This window comes from Narcine bancroftii, chromosome 4, assembly GCF_036971445.1.
Source record: "Narcine bancroftii isolate sNarBan1 chromosome 4, sNarBan1.hap1, whole genome shotgun sequence".
In the NCBI taxonomy this organism is placed as follows: domain Eukaryota; kingdom Metazoa; phylum Chordata; class Chondrichthyes; order Torpediniformes; family Narcinidae; genus Narcine; species Narcine bancroftii.
The window spans coordinates 122,741,402-122,765,002 of NC_091472.1; the positions used below are offsets into that span (position 1 = coordinate 122,741,402).

Sequence of the window (23,601 nt, forward strand, 5' to 3'; positions counted from 1 at the left end):
AAGATCCTGAGCAAGTAATTAGACGAAAGCAGTATCCAATTCCGATGGCTGGCCAAAAGGGGCTGCAGCCAGTAATTGACCAATTGGTGAAAGATGGTATACTCGAACCTTGTATGTCACCTTTTAATACCCCAATTTTACCTGTCCAAAAACCAGACGGTACCTATCTATTAGTGCAGGACTTGAGGGAGCTGAACAAAATTATTCTCACCCATCACCCAGTTGTACCTAATCCCTATACAATAATGGGTAAAATCGATCCCCATAGTAAATGGTTTAGTGTGATTGACCTCAAAGATGCTTTCTGGACCTGTCCGTTAGCAACAGAGAGCAGAGACATGTTTGCCTTTGAATGGGAAAATCCTTTTACTGGACGTAAGAATCAATACCAGTGGACGGTCCTTCCCCAGGGCTTTACAGAATCACCAAATTTATTCGGCCAGATCTTAGAATAAATATTAGATGAGGCTCCTCGGAGAGAGAATTGTCAGTTGATACAATATGTTGATGATTTGTTAATTACGGGAAAAACGTACGAATTAGTTAAACAGTATACTGTTGAACTTTTGAATTTTCTGGAGAATAAGGGTCTCAGGGTGAGCGAATCCAAATTACAATTTGTTCAATCAGAAGTTAAATACTTAGGTCATCTGGTAAGTCAGGGAACTAGGAAAATAAGTCCAGAGAGGATACGTGGTATTCCACAGATCCCACCTCCCAAGAATGCCCAAGAACTTAGGAAATTACTTGGCTTGGTGGGATACTGTAGAATCTGGATTGAAAATTATTCTAGCCTGGTCAGATTTCTCTATGTTAAACTCACAATTCTAGGGAGTGAAGCTGTTGTCTGGACAGAGGAAGAGATTAAAGATTTTAACTTGGTGAAACAGCACCTTATTAGTGCCCCAGTGTTGGCTTTACCCAACCTAAATAAGCTATTTGACCTATATACCAATGCGAAAGGAGGTGTAGCCACCGGAGTACTAACACAAGAGAGGGCAGGCTGTAGACAGCCAGTTGCTTTTCTGTCAAAAGTTTTAGACCCTGTTTGTCGTGGTTGGCCAGAGTGTGTGCAAGCCATCGCAGCCACTGCTATTTTAGTTGAGGAAGGACGAATGATAGTTCATACCCCTCACACAGTCCGCAATATTTTCTTACAACGTGCAGGAAGGTGGCTCACAGACTCTAGAATTTTAAAATATGAAGCGATCCTAATGGATAGGGATGATTTGACCCTGATTACGAATAAAAAACACAATCCAGCAGCTTTCTTGGTTTCTCCAAATTCTGACAATACCATAAATGAGTTAGAGCATGTATGTTTAGAGGTAATAGATTTACAGACCAAAATTAGAGAGGATTTAATCGATGAGCCTTTACAGGATGGTGAAAGGTGGTTTATTGATGGATCTTCCCGTTGCATTGATGGCACTCGCTATAGCGGGTATAGTGTAGTGGATGGGAAAGAAGGAGTGGTGATTGAAGCCGGTCACCTCCCCGGTCATTGGTCAGCACAATCTTGTGAATTGTATGCCCTCTGTAGAGCTCTCCAGGGTCTAGAGAACAAGGTGGGCACTATCTACACGGACTCAAAATACGCTTTTGGTGTAGTGCACACCTTTGGGAAGATCTGGAAAGAGCGGGGAATAATAACTGGAAAAGGAAAAAAGTTGATCCATGAAAACTTAATTGTCCAATCTCTAGATGCTCTTACATTACCTGAGGAAATAGCTGTAGTTCATGTACGAAGCCATCAAAGTGGTGACAGTCCTGAAGCACAGGGGAACAGACAGGCAGATGCAGCTACCAAACAGGCTGCGCTCACGGAGAAAATAGACATGCAGCTGTTACTGCCCACCCCTGGAGTATCCTATTCATTCTATTAAACCTGGTGATTGGGTATACGTAAAAGCATGGCAAGATCACCAACTAAAACCTGTCTGGGATGGCCCCTATTGTGTACTTTTGATTACAGACACTGCCTTGCGAACTAAAGGGATGGAGCCACATCCAACGAATTAAATGAGCTGCTGAGCCACAGACTAACGACATTGATAATCTACCCTCTACCTGGCGTGCAGTCCTTCATCCTTCTGATCTGAAAGTTACACTACGCCAGGAAAAAGTGCTGCAATGTTGTTTTTACCATTTGCTGTTTTGTTTACTTGTTGGTTCCCAATTTTTGGGAAATCACCAAATTGCTCACAATGTATTAAGTCCTCCTGGAATAGGGGCAGCAGAGGTGACAATTATTTACCTTTAGAATATAGACAGGGCACAGATATAAAGTATAGTCATAGTGGGGTATGGGTTAATATAGCATCCCAACATGGACCAGGGGAACAGAACAGCTCTAGAAGAGTAGATTTGATTTGTATTTTGGCCTCTACAGGTATTAAAAAGAGGAGTATTAAAGGGAGAGCACAAAGAAGATGGTGGGACAATGACAGACAGAATGTTAGTCAGGATTGTACATGTAGCAGAGATAGAGTGAATACATATGCTAATGTTCACAGACAGGCTGCAACTCACAGGTTCAGTGATACTTATGCTAATGTTCGCAGACAAGCTGCAACTCACAGGTTAAGTGACAAGAAACACCCCTCCCCAACTTGGTCTCCTGTAAAGCATCCTTTGGGTCACACAGACATACGGAATGTTAAGAACCACCACTATAAGGGGAGTTCCAGTTGTAAATGACGTAAGCTGCTCCAGAACACCACAGCTGCTTGGCATTTAAATCGTTTAATCAGACTCCAGCCCTTATAGCAGCTGGACTCGCTATTCTGGTCATTGTGGTGCTCCCCTGCTCCCCCTGCCTCAAGACTTGTGTGCAATATTTAATTTCACGGACCCCTCGTCAGATCACTAGAACCCAAAGGATGTATGTTTCCCTAATTCTGTCTGATGATGCTGAGACTGCAGTTCGTTTACTGACCAGCTGGGAAAAAGACCAAGTATACAAGTAATACATTCCAGTTGCGAATTCACGAAGCGTAGCTAAAAGAAAAGTGAGGATTGTGAGAAATGAGTAAAACTGATATAAAAATATGAAGATGAGGAAACTAGTATGGATATATGTGTAATGAATAAAGCCAGTATGAATAGGATAAGGATAGATAATAGAATGTAGGAAGTAAAGTTAGTTTGAATAAGATAAGGGTCTTCTAGCCTTAGACAGAATTAGCAAGTTCTGCATATATAAGAAGGTTGTAGCCCTGAGAGTCAGGAAGGTGTGAATTAGAACAAAGGCAGGTTTTTGAATAAGGACAATATGATGGGACACCGACAGGACACTCCCCTGGTCCTCCAAGTTCACAGAAACAGCACGTAGGCAGACAGGATTGCCTAATGCCAAACTCATCCAGGAGGCAGAAGAATGTAAGGGGGAGGGTTCTTCTATACTGAAATAAACTGTATAAAAGTTGGGTGAGCCCCAGTGTATGTGTGTATTCCCAGGGTAAGGGGAAAGCACCCAACTTTGCATTGTTGTATAATAAATGTTCTTTGTTCTCAATTTTTATCTCGAGCAAATTCTGTGAAGGTATTTCTGTTTCTCACAGTCCTCTACCGGCATCATCTATGGCTCCTAGAACGCTTTCATCAGCGCTGTCTCCACTCCATTCTCAACATTCATTGGAGTGACTTCATTACCAACATCGAAGTACGCGAGCTGGCAGAGTCCGCAAGCATCAAATCCATGCTGCTGAAGACCCAACTGTGCTGGGTGGGTCACGTCACCATCGCCTTCCCAAGATCGTGTTTTATGGCGAGCTCTCCACTGACCACCGAGACAGAGGTGCACCAAAGAAGAGGTACAAGGACTGCTTAAAGAAATCTCTTGGTGCCTGCCACATTGACCATCGCCACCAGTGAGCTGATATTGCCTCCAACTGTGATCTTGGTGCCTCACAGTTCGGTGGGCAGCAACCTCCTTTGAAGAAGACCGCAGAGCCCACCTCACTGACAAAAGACAAAGGAGGAAAAACCCAACACCCAACCCCAACCAACCAATTTTCCCTTGCAACCGCTGCAACCTTGCCTGCCTGTCCCGCATCGGACTAGTCAGTCACCAACGAGCCTGCAGCAGACGTGGACATACCCCTCCATAAATCTTCGTCCGCGAAGCCAAGCCAAAGAAGGAAAAAGCTGCAGAGCAAAACCATTCATCAGCAATTTTCCCAATACCTCATCAGAATAGTCTGTGATACAAGCAATTAAATATAGGATTACACTATAGTTTTTCACATCCATGACAAAATTGCTTTGTGAAGTGCCTGTTTCGAGGTGATAAAGTAAACACTATTGCAAAGTACAAGTAGTTCCAAATACTGCATCCATTTCAAAATCTTATGTCATACGCAAGTGGTTTACAAGACCTTTCAGAAGACTGGAGATTCATTTCACAGCACGCAGGATTGATCCCCGCAGCCAAGTATGCCAAATTGAGGTAAACAAGAAAATTTGTAGATGCTAGGGTTTCATGCAGACAAGTGCGTCAATTTAAAAATATGAAGTGAACGTCATTAAAAGTCTAAACACAACCTTTTGGAACTGACAGAAAGCTCTCGCACATTGCACATTATAGGAATGTTGCAATCTTAAAATTTCTGTAGTTATTAGAAGATAAAGAGTCTTAGCGATGCACAATTCGACAAGAGAAAATTAAGTGGTTTACCCAGATTCCAAAATCCGCTTTCCAGCGCCCAAAGCCGCCCCCAGGGTTTTGGTAGCTCTTCTTCGGGGATTGGAGCAAGATCCTGAGAAGATGCGGAATCTAAAATGACCGTCGCGCTCCCTGCTGAGGAGAGGCTGCTGGATCCAGTGGCGCTGGAGGAGGAGGCACTCTGGGATTGAGACTGAGATTGTGACTGGGACTGGGATGTCCCGGGAACTCTATCTTTCGACATTCCTGGTTGATAATTGTTCCAACCCCCGCACTCCAACAACAATAAAAAAATATATTGGGTAAGGGCAGAAGGGAAATCAGAATCACCAGCCACTGGACTTTTACTTATGTTTTAAATCCCGTTTTTAAAGTAGAAGTGGGGGAAAAAATTTCCACGCTTGCAAAAGTTAAAAAAAATTCCCCCTCCTACCCTGAATTTGCAGGGGGACGTTTTATTCCCCTCCTGCACTTTAGGCATAGGAACCCCACCTGCAACACCTCAAAACGAGTCGCCGCCAGTGAAACGAGGGGGGGGGCTTTAAGTAAAAACAAACAGACCCACAGCCAGGCATAAAAGCGCTAACTCGAACTAGGATGAGAGCAAGATGCGAGGTAATCTAAACAAATGGAATGATCCCTTCCTCCTCACGGCAGCAGGCACATGGCGCAAACGTTTCACCTTTGACCTTCCGCCACGCTGCTTGCCGCGAACTGTACGATTTATAATTTTACAATATACGCGGAAGATCAATCATAATCCCCAATCCATTTACTAAACTGTAGGTTTTATGACTAATAAAGATCTATTTTAAATGGCGCGAAGCATTCTGGGTCAGCCTCTCACAACGCTTTGGGGTGCTGTCTTAAATTATGCTTCATTGAAAGGGGTTTGGGGCATGACTCCGTTAAACGTGTTTCTCGCCGGAGATTTAGGCAAATCATAAATTGCATTCCGTGTAATTGAGGAGGGAGAACGTGTGTTTCTGTGGGGGAAAATTTTCCGTCGCCATGACAACGGGGAAGCCGTGGGTCGATCGGCCTAACCTACTCGTCAGTTTAAACCCGTCCTCGTGTGATGATTGGCTACAAGCCTTCCGGGACACCCGGCACCGGATAGCTATTGGCTGGTTCTGATGCCAATCATTAGAAAGGGGGCTTGGCGTCGGTTGAGGTGCGCATCGGGAAGTTTGCTGCCCGTCTCTTCCCAACAGAGCCCGAGAGCGAAGAAACCCCTTTCTGCATCGTTATGGTGCTGAGTCAGGATCAACCCGAAGGGAGTAAAGCGTTGGTCTCCCTGGCTCAAGAAAGGGAACCAGGAGTGGTGAATTCAGAAGTTGGAGGCGGTCTGCAACTCGGGGGCATCGGCAGCAGGGTTCCCCGGAGACCGGGCAACCCTCCCAGCAGAGGCAGCGTGGACGACAAAGTAAGCAGTGCACCATGAGTTAAATTAGACGTCGTATCTTCCCGACCTCCTGAAGTAGGGGCTATGAACGGCTGTACTTTCATAACAGAGCCTTGCTTTTCAACTGAGTCCTCACGTGGAGTATTGGGTCCAATTGTGGGCTCCTCATTTAAAAAACGATGTCTTGACATTAGAAGGAATCTGTCTAGAGGAGGTTCACAAGGATGATTCGGGAATTAAAAGGTTACTATGGGTCTTGGCCTCTACTCATTGGAATTTAGGAGAATGCGGGCCGGGGAAATCATGTAAACATTCCGAATATAAAAAGGTTGGATCCCATGGTGGGAGAGTCGAGGACACAACTTCAGGATTGAAGGGTGTCGACTTGGTTGCAGAGAATTTTATTTAGCCAGTGGGTGGCGAATCTGTGGAATTGGTATCATTGGTGGTTGTGGAGGACAAGTCCTTGGATGTTTTTAGGGCACAGACTGCTAGGTTCTTTATTAGCCAAGGCATCAGGGGAGAAGGCTGGGGAGTGGAGCTGATTGGGAAAATGGATCAGCTCATGATTGAATGGTGGGGCAGACTTGATGGGTTGAATAGCCTTTGTCTGCTTCTATGTTTTATGGTCACTACCTCTAGAAGTTGGGGCAATGAAGGTCTAAAGCAGGGGTGTCAAACTCAAATTCACGGAGGGCCAAAATTAAAAACTTGGACTAAGTCGAGGGCCGAACTAAATATTTATTGAAAATTTTCAGCAACATCTGCATGTTTTCTCTTCTTTCAACATATGTAATGTTAAACTTTAGAATATAACTTTAGGAGGATAATGTTACAGGTCAGGAGTAGGTAGCTCAAGTTCACCCTTTGCTTGACCTGAGGGAAACATATTTGGTCCCTGTGGAGATGTAGTCAGCATTCATAGGCTGTGTCCATTTTGGCCTGCATCAGGACTCAGCATTTCCTGCTCATTCCTCAGGCTCTAGGCCTCTATTCACCCTCGACCCACCATTCCTCTACCTGACCAGTCCTTTACCCAACCTCTACTCACCCCTCACTCCACTCGCTCTGCCTCTACCCACCCCATCCTATACACGCCCCTCTACTGCCTCTCCCCTCAACCTGTTCCTCCCTCTACCTGTCCCTCACCCTCTAATCACCCCTCCCCTACTCGCCCTGCCCCTCCCCTTTTACCTCTTCCCTATCCACCCCTCCTTCTACTCATCCCTCCCTCTAACTGCCCCTCGCACCACCATAACTTCCCCTGCCCATTACTCCTCACCTATGCCCTCTGCCCACCCCTGCTTACCCACCCACTCAGGCCCAGCGCGCTGCCGATCAGCCTTTGCGGACAGCCACCATCTCTCTCTTCACGTGCAGGGCCGAACCAGCCGTCCCTGGGGTCCATGTGGGTGCTAGCGCTGAAGGCCGTGGCGACCGGGAGAAGTGCGCTCGCGCTGTGGAAGGGCCGTCCGGTGCCAGTCGCGTGGGGCTCGCGCTGTCCGAGGGCCATGCACAGCCTGCCATGCCCGTCGCGCCGACAGGAAATCACAGGCGCTCGCCAATCCGCCGCACCACTCGACAGGTGGGAGCCTTCCAACTATGACATCGACAGACTTCTCGTGTTACAATTTTGTTTTCCCCGTTCTCAAAGTTTGCACAGTCAACCTGCAACACTCTTGCTCCCTCCGCGTCCCGTGGATCTGATGCCCGGGTGTTGTTAGGATTCCCAGCAGAAGGTTTGTGGAACTTTACCATTCTGGATTCCTTTTTGAGAATATTCTGGCCATCTTTTAAGGGGATAGTTAGGGGGTGGGGAAGGATGTGCAATGAAGGGGGAGGATGGTGGGGGTGACATTACCAAAAAACAGCATCAGCTCTCGCTGCAGGGCGGGCCACCTCTAATACATTTTTGAAATGATCTTGCGGGCCAAATATAATTATATCGTGGGCCAAATTTGGCCCGCGGGCCAGAGTTTGACATGTGTGGTCTAAAGTAAATGAGTAGGGTTTTTATTTGTCTAGCACCAGTTATGTCTTGTAATATAAAAATAGCAAGCAAATCCACAACACATCTTTGATGAATGATGCTGCTCTCCGATGGGAGAGTTCTTTTTAGATTTTCTTGATGGTGGGGAGACTTTTGCCTGTGATGTACTGGAGTTTGTCCACTACCTTTTGCAGGACTTTCTGCTCCGAGGTATTGGTGCCCCCATATCAGCACACTATTCACTACATATTTATAGAAGTTTGCCAAGCTTTCCTATGTCATGCTAAACCCGGGAATAAAAATTTTCTCACTCTCTGCACTTCTAATCTGCCAATGATCACTAGATCATTCCAAAAGTGTTCAATCAGCTCCTTGGCCTTGGTGATATTGAGCGAGAGGTTGTTGTTAGTGCACCATTCAGCCAAGTTTTAATTCTCCCTCCTGTATGATGACTCATCACCCCTTTTTATACAAAGTTGGTATTAGATCTGATTTTATGTTATTATTTTGAACTTTATAGATAATTCCTCGAAAACATAAAAGGGAGCATGTAAAAAAGGAACAAAGAGAAGATTGCGATATTTTGCCATCTTTCAGCAGTTCCTCTGAGGAATCGGTTGAAGAAACATCTGATGATGAGGTCCAAACTGACCTAAGAGATGCAGATCTGATTGGTAAGGAAACCTTAATATGTCAATAGATTCATATGCGTTAAACTGTACTGGATTTGTTTTTCAATGGGACTACATCCAAACTCCGACAACACCAGTTCAAGATCCATTTTCTTCATTGACCTCAAGACAACTAGTCGCAAGCCATGGTGGACAAGACCATATAATATCCCATAACAAAATGATGAAATCGAGAAGGTTTTGCATGGTGAATTGGAGATGATTCATTTTAGTCAGCAAAAGGTCTGTCATTGTCTTCACAGAAACCAAAGGGAAGTACCTTTGTTACTGCTGTGTCAGATACGAGCTCAAGGAAGAGCAGGTACGAGCTCAAGGAAGAGCAGGTACGAGCTCAAGGAAGAGCAGGTACGAGCTCAAGGAAGAGCAGGTACGAGCTCAAGGAAGAGCAGGTACGAGCTCAAGGAAGAGCAGGTACGAGCTCAAGGAAGAGCAGGTACGAGCTCAAGGAAGAGCAGGTACGAGCTCAAGGAAGAGCAGGTACGAGCTCAAGGAAGAGCAGGTACGAGCTCAAGGAAGAGCAGGTACGAGCTCAAGGAAGAGCAGGTACGAGCTCAAGGAAGAGCAGGTACGAGCTCAAGGAAGAGCAGGTACGAGCTCAAGGAAGAGCAGGTACGAGCTCAAGGAAGAGCAGGTACGAGCTCAAGGAAGAGCAGGTACGAGCTCAAGGAAGAGCAGGTACGAGCTCAAGGAAGAGCAGGTACGAGCTCAAGGAAGAGCAGGTACGAGCTCAAGGAAGAGCAGGTACGAGCTCAAGGAAGAGCAGGTACGAGCTCAAGGAAGAGCAGGTACGAGCTCAAGGAAGAGCAGGTACGAGCTCAAGGAAGAGCAGGTACGAGCTCAAGGAAGAGCAGGTACGAGCTCAAGGAAGAGCAGGTACGAGCTCAAGGAAGAGCAGGTACGAGCTCAAGGAAGAGCAGGTACGAGCTCAAGGAAGAGCAGGTACGAGCTCAAGGAAGAGCAGGTACGAGCTCAAGGAAGAGCAGGTACGAGCTCAAGGAAGAGCAGGTACGAGCTCAAGGAAGAGCAGGTACGAGCTCAAGGAAGAGCAGGTACGAGCTCAAGGAAGAGCAGGTACGAGCTCAAGGAAGAGCAGGTACGAGCTCAAGGAAGAGCAGGTACGAGCTCAAGGAAGAGCAGGTACGAGCTCAAGGAAGAGCAGGTACGAGCTCAAGGAAGAGCAGGTACGAGCTCAAGGAAGAGCAGGTACGAGCTCAAGGAAGAGCAGGTACGAGCTCAAGGAAGAGCAGGTACGAGCTCAAGGAAGAGCAGGTACGAGCTCAAGGAAGAGCAGGTACGAGCTCAAGGAAGAGCAGGTACGAGCTCAAGGAAGAGCAGGTACGAGCTCAAGGAAGAGCAGGTACGAGCTCAAGGAAGAGCAGGTACGAGCTCAAGGAAGAGCAGGTACGAGCTCAAGGAAGAGCAGGTACGAGCTCAAGGAAGAGCAGGTACGAGCTCAAGGAAGAGCAGGTACGAGCTCAAGGAAGAGCAGGTACGAGCTCAAGGAAGAGCAGGTACGAGCTCAAGGAAGAGCAGGTACGAGCTCAAGGAAGAGCAGGTACGAGCTCAAGGAAGAGCAGGTACGAGCTCAAGGAAGAGCAGGTACGAGCCGAGCCCCCGGAAGAGCTCAGACTGTTCGGGAAAGCTGTTTATGTTCCAAGGATAAGCTTGCTTTAGAAAGATGTTCACAATTGGGGAAAAAATATGCTTTTGAGGATAGAGAGGTTCAAATTAGGAATCAACAACTGAGGCACGAAGTTGAAATGAAGAATCAGCAAATGAAGTTACAAATGGCTAGTGAAGAACAAATTTAGGATATTTTAGAATAAGGAAAAGCTAAAGAAAGAGTTTAAATAATTTGAAGAGTATTTTCAAGAAAGGTGTGCTGAATGTTGAGCATCTTTTAACCAAGTTTACAACGATATCTTAAATAAGGCTAGAATAGTCATCCATATTGTGTATTAAATTTGTTAATTTGATATGGTTTTCTTTCAGAAAGTGCAAGTACCTATGATTCAACAGGAAAGACCAACTATAGACAGGCATGTGAAATGTATGGAGTGGTACCAATCTCGAACTTTTTGCGCAACATGAACAGTGCAGAACTATCTCTGATGCATTATGGGCTTGGACCTCAGGTTGGATCAACTTTTATTGAGTACATTTATTTGAGAGAACTTTTCCTCTGTTCTTTTGGCAGTAGATAAGTTTATTACTTAAATAAGGTTCTACATCTTAATTAAATAGAATTTACTGTTTCCATAAACGATAGAACGAGCATTTATATTTGCCACAATTTCTATCTGAAATATCTGCTTCCCCATTTGAGGTGGAAATTAAACAGAATTTTAGACTGTTGCTCTTGTGAGTTAGTAATCTCACGTTACAATGTAAACATTTTTATTCCCTTCTATTCTGTGATTATTTTTTTTTCTTTCTCTCTCAGGATATTGAAGATTCACATCTGCTAGTATTTCTTCTTTCAGGTCTTAAAACCTTGCAGAATCAGCTAGCTACATCAGATCAGTAGGCTTGGAATATAAATTAATTCTTGGGGAATTTTTCATTTTTTAAAAATTCTGAGAGATTGAAATGAGTTGGTTTTCAGAGGTTCCTGTATGTTCTTGTATATGAATCATTGAAAGTTGACAAACATCTTCTGTAAGCAAAGAAGGCAAAATTGAGAACTTTTGAGTGCAAGAGCAGAGAACACACTGGAAAAAATACATGTACAGTGAACACTTGTGCTGGAGGGAGTGTGTGAAGGATTAGCAAATTGGTTCCTGAAATAGCAAGTATATTATATATGAAGAAGGCAGACCAGTGACTTAATAGAGGTATATGAGATTATGAGGGGCAAAGATAGAGTGAACAGCTAACACCTTTTTCCAGAGATGATGGTAGTCAATACTGACAAGATCTGTTTAAATTAAGTGGAGGAAAGTTTAGGGGTGATGTTAGAAGTAAGTTATTTTACACAGAGAATGGTGGGTATCTGGAATGCATTGCATGGACAGCATGAGAGGTTATCTCATTGAAATATACATATTCCTTAGTGGTGAGAAGGTGGATGCTACTTTCTACTGGTTCCTGTGTCTGGATTAGCTATTCCTGATACCACCACTAACCCTACCCCCGCAACACCCAGGGGCCACAGCACATTTCAGTAAAAGGATTGTTTTCTTTACACCTAATGTAAAATAAATATTTTTATGGGTTTTTTATGTAGTCAGCAGGAGAATACAGAAGAAACCAAAACTTCCCTGCTTCACAGGGAAGGAGGCCCATAAATTTTGAGAAAAATCCAAGGGGCCCATAACCAAAAAAAAAGGTTGAGAATGGGCTGTACAGATCAGCCATTCTCAATGGGGCCATATAGTGCCCATGGGGACCACAGCGCATTTAAGAGGGCCAAGGACTGAATAACAAAATATTTTTATGTAGTCAATAGGAGAAAATTAACAATTAAATAATTGTTCACAGGCAAGGGGGCTCATAAATTTTGAACAGAGTCCAAAGGGAGCCATGGCCAAAATAAGTTTGAGAATTGCTGGTCTAGATTACAATCTCCAGATAAAAGGTTGGACAAAGATGAGAAAAAAAATCTAGATTAATCTTTTGTATTCTTTGCCCAAGAGAGATATGGAGGCTTAATCACTGAGAATATTCAAGAAATAATAGTGATAAGTTTCTAGATGTGAAAATCAGGGAGTTTAAGTGGTGCTGAGCTAAAATCCATGTTCTCTTCAAATGGCAAAGAAGGCATGAGGGACTGTTTCTTGCATCTACCTCTTATTTATGCCAAATGTGGAAATAGATCTAGCTGCACAATACATTTGCTTCTAATTTTGGGTTCTGTGACTAATGCTTTGCCTGAAACTAAATCACAAATCTTGACATTCTGGGTAAATTTCTGTTTTAGAATGAAAAAGAAATAGACAGAAAATTTATTTATTTATTGCTACCTTCTCTACATTGGAGAGACTGGGCACTGACTGCCAGATCACTTCACTGAGTACCATCACTCTGTCCACTACAGTGACATGGTGTGATAGTACAGACCTATCACCAATGTATATAGTTACAGTATCAAGAGTGTAATGACTGTGCGTACAGCGTTTGGCTGAGAGCTTAGCCACGCCTACTGTCTGGGCCTTAAAGGGTTGTGTCCCTAGCCAGGTCGGCCATCTGTGAAGAGCTCCTGTCTTTTGCTAATAAAAGCCTTGGTTTGGATCAACAAGTCTTTGGTTCTTTCGACGAGCTCTATACAGAGTCCGCCCAGTAGCCAACCATTTCAATTCTGTGTCACATTCCACACTCGTATGTCTGTCCATGGCCTCATGTACTATCCCATTGTGATGGTATGATTATGTGCACTGGCTGGCCCGCCCTCTGGGCGTCTCCCTGTCCTTAACTCCTCTCTGGTCCTGCCCATGTAACCCCGGGCCATAAAGGTCGAGTCCCCTCTCCTTCCCACTCATTTCCTAGCCTTGGATCCGGGCCAGCAGTCTCTAGTAGTTCCTCTCAGTCTTTGTCTGTGTCGTTATTGGGGCTACTGACAGCGCCCAACACCCATCAAGACCACCTTACTCTTTTGCTCAGATGCCTGCCAACGTTATTCCATATCTTGATGAAGATCTCAAGCCTGAAATGTTGGTTATGTATTTTTACCTTTGGTATATAAAGGACACTGCTAAGTTTCTCCAGCATTGTGTGTGTTTTTAGACAGCATGTTTGTATTTATGAACAGAGGAGTTGTGTGCCCAAAAATTAATTTATTCTTCTTGCTGCCTTCTTCGGAGATGCTGAAAATTTGATGTCTAACTCTAACATGTCTTGTTTTTTCTTCAGATTTTTAAGAATTTAATTTTTTTTATCTCTTCTTCTTTGGCTTGGCTTTGCGGACGAAGATTTATGGAGGGGGTTAAAAAGTCCACGTCAGCTGCAGGCTCGTTTGTGGCTGACAAGTCCGATGCGGGACAGGCAGACACGATTGCAGCGGTTGCAAGGGAAAATTGGTTGGTTGGGGTTGGGTGTTGGGTTTTTCCTCCTTTGCCTTTTGTCAGTGAGGTGGGCTCTGCAGTCTTCTTCAAAGGAGGTTGCTGCCCGCCAAACTGTGAGGCGCCAAGATGCACGGTTTGAGGCGTTATCAGCCCACTGGCGGTGGTCAATGTGGCAGGCACCAAGAGATTTCTTTAGGCAGTCCTTGTACCTTTTCTTTGGTGCACCTCTGTCACGGTGGCCAGTGGAGAGCTCGCCATATAATACGATCTTGGGAAGGCGATGGTCCTCCATTCTGGAGACGTGACCCATCCAGCGCAGCTGGATCTTCAGCAGCGTGGACTCGATGCTGTCAACCTCTGCCATCTCGAGTACTTCGACGTTAGGGGTGTAAGCGCTCCAATGGATGTTGAGGATGGAGCGGAGACAACGCTGGTGGAAGCGTTCTAAGAGCCGTAGGTGGTGCCGGTAGAGGACCCATGATTCGGAGTCGAACAGGAAGAGGAATAATATCTCATTCTTCCTTTCTTTAAGTCTTTGACTCCTTAAAGTGAAGTGATGAGACCCTAATTTCAAGATTCCTTTCTTGTTATGTAATAAAGCAGAAAATGTAATATTGCTGAAAATTTCCTTTAGTCTACTGTGAGACAAATAAAGATTCACCATCAGCAGAAATTGCTGGACGCTCCTTACTATTAGGGAAAGAGAAGCAAAAGAAAGTCCCGTTTTCCCACCCCCCCCCCCCCCCCGACAGAGTCACTGAGTGTCCATGTATTCCCACAGCCTCCACAGTCAAACAGACTTTAGTCCAAACCATTGGCAATTCGAGCTCCAGACCCAAACCTCTGACACAATCAGGAACCCCTCAGCGCCCCCAGCTCTCACATTTCGGTTCCGATACCTGGTACCCCTTCAGCCAGTCTCCAAATGTCTGCAGCCTGGTGTGAGTCCCTTGACTGCATTAGCCCGCATCCTGCGTGGGTTTCTTGCCTCAAGCCACCAACAGCCCGCCGCCTGTGTGAAATATATTTGACTATTTCAATTGCTCTAGAAATTAAATATATACTTGCCCAACGTGCTCATCATGTAATCTCAAATAATATAACAATTCAGCAGGTCTCTGACAATATAATTCTCTATTAGAACTTGAGCCTAAAATGTTGATACCCAATTTCTGAAGTAGCCTGAAGCTATAAAGATTTGTAACTCTGGATGCAAATTGAGTCATGGTTGATGTCCCCCAAAACTAGTTGCATACATTAAGCTAGCATTTGTTGATTGCAATATATTTCTAAAATTCAGAGGAAATTAGTTTAATCATTTGTCTTCCTAAAAAAACGTGTCTAATAAAATTTTCGTTTGCAAAGCGGGCAACAAAAAAAACCCCTCCATCCAGTATTTATTTCAGAATCATTGTTTACTATAGCATCTCAGCGGTGTCAACCAGGAGTCAATTATCATCAGTACCAGATCTCACTCTGCTTTGTGCCCAGATACTGATGTTATGCTTCCTGCAGTAAACTGCAATTTATGAAGAAAGTAGTAAAAGATTAACTGCTTCTTCAGAAATATCAAATCTGTCCCATGCAGACATCTTATTTTGAGAATAAAATAGGTCTAAATCCCACAAAGTAAAAAAAAAACCGAACTCTATTCACATCCCAGTGTCTAGTTTTCTCAGACTGGCAGCTTTAGATTACGATTGATCCATAAATTTTCTAAGGCAAGGAAATTGAAATCTTTTTGTTATTGTTTTCAGGGGGCCAAAGCTATTTCTGTCTCTCTGATAACCAACACCACAGTTGTAAAACTGAATCTGAAGGATAACTGGCTGGAAGCAGTAGGCGCCAAAGCAATCGCAGAGATGTTGAAGGAGAACTGTTACATTACAGGTTTAACCAATTTTATGTGTAGACTTCAGCCCACAGAGTCATCAGATACTGCTTCTTGCCACATGGGTTAAAACACAAATGCTGGATGAACTGACCATGCCTCACAGCGTCCATGTGAGGTAAAGATATATAACTGACATTTCGCATCTGAGCCATCCCTCAAGTTGAGTAAAAAGGCAGGACCTCCTTTTAAAAGGCTGGTGTAAAGGGAAGAATGGGAGGTGGAGGAATATAGACCAACAGACAAAAGATGTTAATTTTGTGCTTTCACTTTGAGGAGGCAATTGGTGGGAAGAGAGGAGTCAGCAAGGGAGCCATAGATGGAGTAGTCCTTGCAGAGGCCAGAGAGAGGAGGAGAAAGGAAGATGTGTTTGGTGGTGGGATCACGCAGTAGGTGGCGGAAATGACAGAGGATGATACATTGGATGCAGAGACTGGGGGAGGGGTGGGGTGATAGATGATTCGTGTGGGGTGATAGATGATTCGTGTGGGGGAGAAGATGGCCATGCCCTTAGTAATGGAAGATGTGCAAATGATGGCAGAGTTGATGGTGGTCAAGGGGAAGCCACTTTGTTTGAAGAAGGAGGACATCTCTGATGATCTGACATGCAAAGCTTCATCCTGGGAGTAGATGCGATGGAAACAGATGAATTGAGAGAAAGGAATGGAATCCTTGCAGGGAACAATGTGTGAAGAAGTATAGTCGATGTTGCTGTGGGAGTTGATAGGTTTCGTTCATTGGAGAGACTGGTTGCAAGCTAGGAGATCACTTCGTGAGCACCTCTGCTCTATCTGCCACAATTACATGGATCTCCCAGTTTCAACTCCTTTTGATTTCCCCATCCCATTCCCTTTCCAACATGTCTCCATGGTCTCGTGCACTGCCAGGCTGAGACTGCTCGCAAATTGGGGGAACAACCCCTCGTATTCTGTCTGGGCACCCTCCAACCAAATAAAGTTAACATCAACCTCCAGTTTCCATTAAGTCTTATTCCCCCCCACACCCATCTTATGTCTCTTTTCCTCTAGATCTGACGTTTTCTTTCCCTTTTCTGTCTGACTCATCTTATGTCTGTAAGTCTGTACATCTCCCATTCTTCCCTTATCACCAGCCTTATAATTTAAGCCCTCACCTGCTTTTTGCTCATAACTTGAGGAAGAGCTCAGGTTCAAAACATTGGAAATGTATCTTTACCTCCTTTGATGTTGCAAGACCTGCTGTGTTCCTCCAACTTTTATGTTTTTACTACAATCACCGTGTCTGCGGACTTTTGTGTTTTTGCCACACGAGTTAACCTGTAACTTTGCCCCGGGAGAAAGGTGCTGGCTGTCCGCTCTGCCTCTCATAATCTCGTAACCCTATATTAAGTCGCATCGCTCCTTCCTTCAAAGAGAAAACCACTAGCTCTGTTAACCTTGCCTTATTAGACATCTTCTCAAATCCAGGCAACATCCTGGTAAATCTCCTCTGCGCACTTACCAAAGCTTTTGCATCCTTCCTGCAATGAAACGACTAGAACGGAACACAATATTCCATGTTCCACTGCTCTACCTTCATCAATCATCTTCATCACCTCAAAAAACTTTTTTTTAAATGTTAATGAAACATGATTTTCCCTGCTCAAAGTCATGCTGACTGTCCCTAATAAGATCAGGCTTTTCCAAGTAAAGTACAGTAAAACTCCAGTAATCTGGCACTCTTGGTACTTTGGTGGTACCAGACAAGCAGATTTTCCACATTTTTGGATGTACTCTTAGTAATACTTCAATGCTTTTATCTCATTTTTTATGTTACACAGTAGTTTAATATATTTGCATTGAATGTGATGTGTTTAAGTAAAGTGCAGGAAACCAGGGCTTGGTGTGGATAAAAGGATCAGGAAATGTTGCTGGGAAATCTTGGGACAAAGTGCAGATCAAATGTAAAAAATAATCAGTTTGCTTCACATTCAGCATATAAGCAAAGACTGAAGACCACAGCACCAGTGGTGAAGATGACGAAGGTGTGGTTGAGGGAGGCAGGACTGCTTTGAATCAGTGGACTGGTACATATTCAATAACTCATCCATAGACTTGAATGAATATGGAATGGGTGTTACCGACTTCTTCAAGACCTGCGTAAATACCGGGTGTCCCCCAACCAGAAGCCCTGGATGAATCAGAGAATCTGCGACCTGCTGAGGGCAAGATCATGAGCGTTTAAAGCTGGTGATCAAGATCTTTACAAGTGCAAGTACAACCTGCAGAAGGCCATCTCCAAAGCAAAGTGAGAATTCCACAAGAAACTAGAGACAGACACGGATACGTCCCAGCTATGGCAGGGAGTGCTGGCCATTGCAAAGAGAAGGCAAACACTAGAGATTACTGCAATGCTTCACTACCCAATGAGCTGAACACCTTCTATCCCTGCTTTGAGAAGAAGAACTAAGCAATGACTACTAGAATCCCTGAAAAGGCTGAAGACCCTGTGATATCTGTCTCTGATGGCAATGTCAGAACATCATTCAAGAGGCATTAGGCCCTAGCGGCGTACCTGGCAGAGTACTGAAAATCTGTGCTAACCAACTAGCCCGAATATTCAGACATTTTCAGCCTCTTATTGTGACAGCCAGAGGTTCCCATCAGCTTCAAAAAAACATCAATCATCCCAGTACCCAAGAAGAGTAGGTTGGCTGCCTCAACAACTACCGCCCAATAGCACTAAATTCTACTGTGATTAAATGCTTTGAGAGGCTGGTCATGGCCAGAATTAACATGTACCTAAGCAAAGATCTGGACCCACTGCAATTTTCCTGTTGTCACAATCGCTGGCTCTCCACTCAGCTCTGGATTGCCTCGAAAACAGCAATTCATAAGTACGGCTGCTCTTCATAGACAGCTCGACCTTCAATACCATTATTCCCTTTGTGTTGGTCATGAAGCTGCAAACTCTAGGCCTCTGTACCCGCCTCTGCAACTGGATCCTTGACTTTCTCATTTGAAGATCACAATCTGTATGAATTAGAAACAACATCTCCTCCTAGCTGATCATCAACACAGGTGCACCCCAAGGATACTTGCTTAGCCCACTGCTCATGTGTGGCCAGACACAATCCCAATGCCATCTCCAAGTTTGGCGATAACATCACAGTTGTCAGCAGAATCACAAACGGCATTGAGGAAGCGTACAGGAGGGAAGTAGATCAGCTCAATGAATGGTGTAACGATGGCAAGCTTGTGCTCGATGTCAGCAAACCAATGAGATGATTGTGGACTTCAGGAGGAAGTCAGAGGAGCACGACCCAGTCCTCATTGAGGGCTCAGTAGTGGAGAGGGTCAAGAACAAATTCCTGGGTGTCAACATCTTCAAGGATCTGTCCTGGAGCCTCCATGTTAATGTAATCATGAAGAAGGCTAAGCAGCGGCTATACTTTGTGAGGTGTCTAAGGCGGTTCAATATGTCACCGAAGACTCTTTTAAACTTCTATGTGTCTGGTTGTGTCGCTGTCTGGTATGGAGACCCCAATTCTCAGCCCGCGACATCACAGGCACCAGACTTCTCTTCATTGAAGATGCCTACGTGGGGTGGAGTCTTTTTTTTTTAAAAAAAAAAGCAGCCTCGATCATCAAGGACCCCATGCCCTCTTCACTCTGTTACCATTGGGGGGAAAAAGGTATAGGAGCCTAAAGACGAGCACTCAGTGGCACAAGGATAGCTTCTTCCCCACTGCCATCAGATTCCTGAGTAATCAATGAACCAAAGACACTGCTTTACTTTTCATCCACTCTTATTGTTATTATTATTTTATTTTTTATAGTAATGTCATCAGATGATTATAATATGTATGTTTGTAATATATGACGCTGCCGCAAAACACTGAATTTCAGGACAGTTCTGATTCTGAAATGTCAAACTACCATGATTTTTTGTTTTTACAGTCAGACTCTGGATTATTGGAGCTTTACTGTAGTTTATCTTTTAGGCCCAACATCATGTCATGCTTTCCTGCAGTGAAATCCTTTGCCTTACTTTGACCAATTCACTTAATTTTTTTTGCAGTTTCTGCTTACAAGCATCCATATACATTATTATCTTTGTGTCAGTGGCAGGCTTGACTACATGGCTCTCTATTCTATATCATTAATAAATTGAATGAATAGTTGCATCTCAAAAATAAGCTTCAGATTTAACACTAGTCTTGAGCTGGCAATTTGAATACCTGCCTGTTATCCTAGGGCTGGTTTACAAATCCGAATGAGCCTCACTATCTTGAGCTTCAATTTGAGTGGTTGATCCTGAGGAAATGCACAAATGACATCAATCTTAACAAGTTTTCAATTAAGATGACAAATCGGAATACTACACGTGATGCCAAAATCCAACAGCTAGTAAATTGAGATGATGGTCTAGATTTTAGCTTCCTGATGCTATCTATTTGACTTTAATCAAGATAAACAATTGGACAAATATCTTTAATGGGCACCTTTAAATTAGCAATTCATAAAATTTTGCATCTATACATTTGTGAAATGTATATTTCTTGATGGCAGAATGATTCTTAACAATTCTTGTGACTTATTTGTTTAGTAAACCAAATACAATTACAATATGCCTTTCTTAATATATAGATGTTGACTTGTCCGATAACCAGCTGGGAACTGAGGGGGCCAAAGCAATCAGCACCATGCTTATGGAAAACACAGTTCTGCTAAGGATTGTCCTTTCTGGAAATAATTTTGATGATTATGCTGCTAAATACCTGTCTGAACCTATAAGCAATCCACTCAAGTTGCAGATCTTAAACCTGAGTCACAACAGGATCAGCAATGCTGTAGGTACGGTTAGGCCACATATGCTTCCCAATTTTTATTTTCATACCAGTAAGTCGTCTTGAGTCATAAGCTTCAAATATGTTCATCAAAATATGCTAAAAGAATTGGTGCTCTATACTCCAAGTTTTAACTAGTCGATAGGATGGTAAGGGGAACAGATTGGAGACGAGCAAATTGGTAAGAGGGCAGATTGTAACAATTCAAGGCCGGGCCAGACAATGCAATCGAACTAGAATGTTACCAGGAATGCAGTATCAAAGAGTCTTGCGGGTATTTAAGCATACATCTTTGACTGTGGTTGGCAGATAACAAAGCTATTAATAAAAGGTCAGGGATCCTGATCCTTTGTAAATACAAGTAGATAATGCAGAGAAATACTAGTGGCACTAATCTTTTGTAAAACACGAGTTCAACATAGAATGGAAAATGGACCAGATCATGCTGGAATGCTCTGACCACTTGGCACTGGTGCCTGCAATTAATTTCACTCCCACAGACTTAATTCTAGATTACAGCACTGAGAAGTCTGTGGGTGAGCCCCATCACTTAGTGCACCTGACAGGAAACGAAACTGGAGACAGAGCCTTGCCAGATGTAAAAGTTATAAATGATTTTAAGTTTTTAAACATCTCTGACATAAAATATAGAGTAAAATAATATTAATGTAATACAAAACTTTATTTAAATACTATGCCCTGCCTGTTGCCTCTGAAATATTTGAAGAGGTTGTGCTCCTCCTTCCAGTATATACACTTCTTAAATATTTACCCTGATTACATTGAAATTAAGAGTGTCCAATTCCAGTGCTGACAGTGCAGGGTCATAACATAGTTCATGTATAATTCTCAAGACTGAGTCCACTGACGTCAGATCCAGCCTTCCACGCCATTTCCAAAGTTCTGTGCGTTTCCATTAAACTACTTGCACATTGATGTGACTGGCAATAGCCAAGGCAGTCCAGTCTATTGCATCCAGTTCTGGAAAACACACTTTAGAGGCTTTGGACTGTATAAAAGAAATTGAAAAGAATGGTTCTGGGGGCTAGTCATATGCATAGCTTGGAGAAGCAGATTATTAGGTTTTACTAATATGATTTGCTTTCCTAACCTATCACTTTCCAAGGAAATGAGCTGGGAAATGCCATTGCAGAAAATGCTGGGCTGAAAGAACTGAACCTAAGTTGGAACTATCTGCGTGGCAAGGGATGCATAGGAATAGCAGAAGGCCTCCGGGTAGGTACTACAAGTCTTTAGACAATTAATCTTTAAATATATTCAAGAAGGAGATGAATATTTCCTAATACTATAATGATCAACCAATATTTGGAGAAGCCAGGAACAAGGTATTTAAGTCATTATACCATTGAATGGTGGAGTAGTTCTCAAGGCCAAATGGCCTAGACCTGCTCCTATCCATCTTTTGAGTTTCCTACCAATGACTATTGTTAAAGAGCTCTGTGTTGTGTATTGGCCTATGTGTTGTGTGGTTTTATGTTAAAAAGTGACAGTTTGCCATAGAAAGCCAAGGTGAAGGTGGACTGCTGAGAGAGTGAGAGACAGATTGAGCATGTGCAGAAGATGAAAATAAATTTCTGGACTTGGATGATAAACCACCACTGGGGGTGCTGTGAAGTGGAAGAAGGCCCATAGCATGAGTCATTGACTGGAGCACAGTTTAGAATGTTGGGATTTCAAAAAGGATGAACATTCCGAAGGCAGCCAGAAGGATCCAGACTAAGCCAGTGGTTCCTCTCTCTGCAAGCAACACAAGACAACTTTGAATTTTGTGCGCTCTCTCTTCTCTCTCTCTTCTCTCTCTCTTCTCTCTCTCTTCTCTCTCTCTTCTCTCTCTCTTCTCTCTCTCCTCTCTCTCTCCTCTCTCTCTCCTCTCTCTCTCCTCTCTCTCTCTCTCTCTCTCAAAGATCTTTTGGCTTCACTTTACCAAACAAACTGAATTTTGTTTATGATCTTTGCTTTGGTTGAGATCGAAGTTTTGTGGGTTTTGTGTTTGTTTTGTGTCTAAGTTTTTCTGTGGGCTGGTTGGAAGTGTAGCTTAGACTTTGATTATGTATGTTATATTTAGGCTGGGGAATTTATTAGTTTTACACTGTTATAGAGATTTGCATAGTAACCAGTGGGCATTGTTATAAAAGGGGGGGATTTTGAATTAAAGTTTGAAGGTGAATTTTTTTGTTAATAAAGTAATTGTTCATCTTTTCCCCTGTGTGATATGCCTCCTTTGTGGTTACTGGTTTGATCTTGTAACACTATCTTGTATTGTCTTCATTTACACCCATCTCCATAAGTGGAAGCACTCTTTCTATCCATATTTTAAAATATCCCATACCCCATCCCACTGCCTTCAATCCATTCTGCTACACTCCTGAGTCTGCATGGGAATATTTTAGTGGGGCATAGGAATATTTTGGGAAATAATTAAGAAGTTGGTAACTTATTATGTTGGTATGAAAGATATGACTTGGCAATACTGTCAGTACAACACATTTGTGGTAATCATTTTATTCTTTTTATTTTCATCATGTGTTTTTGCTCTTCTGATGTTTTTTACTTATTTTAACTGTTATCTTTAGTTAACATTATTTTTTTCTGACCAGTCTAATTATCATCCATTCCAAATGATCTCATTAGTGATGAGGATTCCAAATTATCTCAACAATCATGTCTCTGAATCAAATGAAAAAAAGTACTGTACCTGTCTCTTCTCCACATCAAAAACACAAATCCGAAGAAATTAAATTAATTTAATTTTTGAGGGATTAAATATAATTGATGTAAAAAATTATATTTTACTTGTTGGGTATAAGCCCGCCCTCTGCTGGACATCATGATACCTACATCATGTCACCCTTCCATTAGAATCCTGTGTGTCAGCTGCCATGTTAGATGTAAAGGATGAGAAAGCATCACATCTCCGAGTCTTAATTGTGTGAGTGCATACACAACAGTACTAATCTATATCTTACATTTATAACCTTAGTTATACTATCCTTACATAAATTTCTCCAAACATTTTCATCTATCTTCCTATTTAAATCAGATTCCCATTTTATGATTTATGAACATTTAATTTAGACATTTTATTTTGTAATAACACATTTCAGAAATAAATTTATTTGTTTCTTCTTT

At 43.1% G+C, this 23,601-nt stretch overlaps 2 protein-coding genes across 3 annotated transcripts in view; one reads left to right on the plus strand and one right to left on the minus strand.

The window, feature by feature from the left end:
• The window catches only part of chek2 (checkpoint kinase 2), a 55,144-nt gene extending 49,809 nt beyond the window's left edge, over window positions 1–5,335 (minus strand). The window contains exon 1 of the mRNA XM_069932666.1: window positions 4,679–5,335. Within this exon, the coding sequence (XP_069788767.1) occupies window positions 4,679–4,910 (232 nt within the window). The 5' untranslated portion in view covers window positions 4,911–5,335. The remainder of the gene's footprint in view (window positions 1–4,678) is intronic.
• A 360-nt stretch (window positions 5,336–5,695) lies between these two features.
• lrrc74b (leucine rich repeat containing 74B) overlaps window positions 5,696–23,601 on the plus strand; it is a 44,019-nt gene continuing 26,113 nt past the window's right edge. Inside the window, exons 1-6 of one of the 2 annotated variants that reach the window (XM_069932668.1) lie at window positions 5,696–6,092; window positions 8,582–8,735; window positions 10,746–10,888; window positions 15,511–15,643; window positions 20,252–20,458; window positions 21,578–21,687. In XM_069932668.1, the coding sequence (XP_069788769.1) occupies window positions 5,916–6,092; window positions 8,582–8,735; window positions 10,746–10,888; window positions 15,511–15,643; window positions 20,252–20,458; window positions 21,578–21,687 (924 nt within the window). In that variant the 5' untranslated portion in view covers window positions 5,696–5,915. The remainder of the gene's footprint in view (window positions 6,093–8,581; window positions 8,736–10,745; window positions 10,889–15,510; window positions 15,644–20,251; window positions 20,459–21,577; window positions 21,688–23,601) is intronic. The other variant, XM_069932669.1, reaches the window with a different exon arrangement.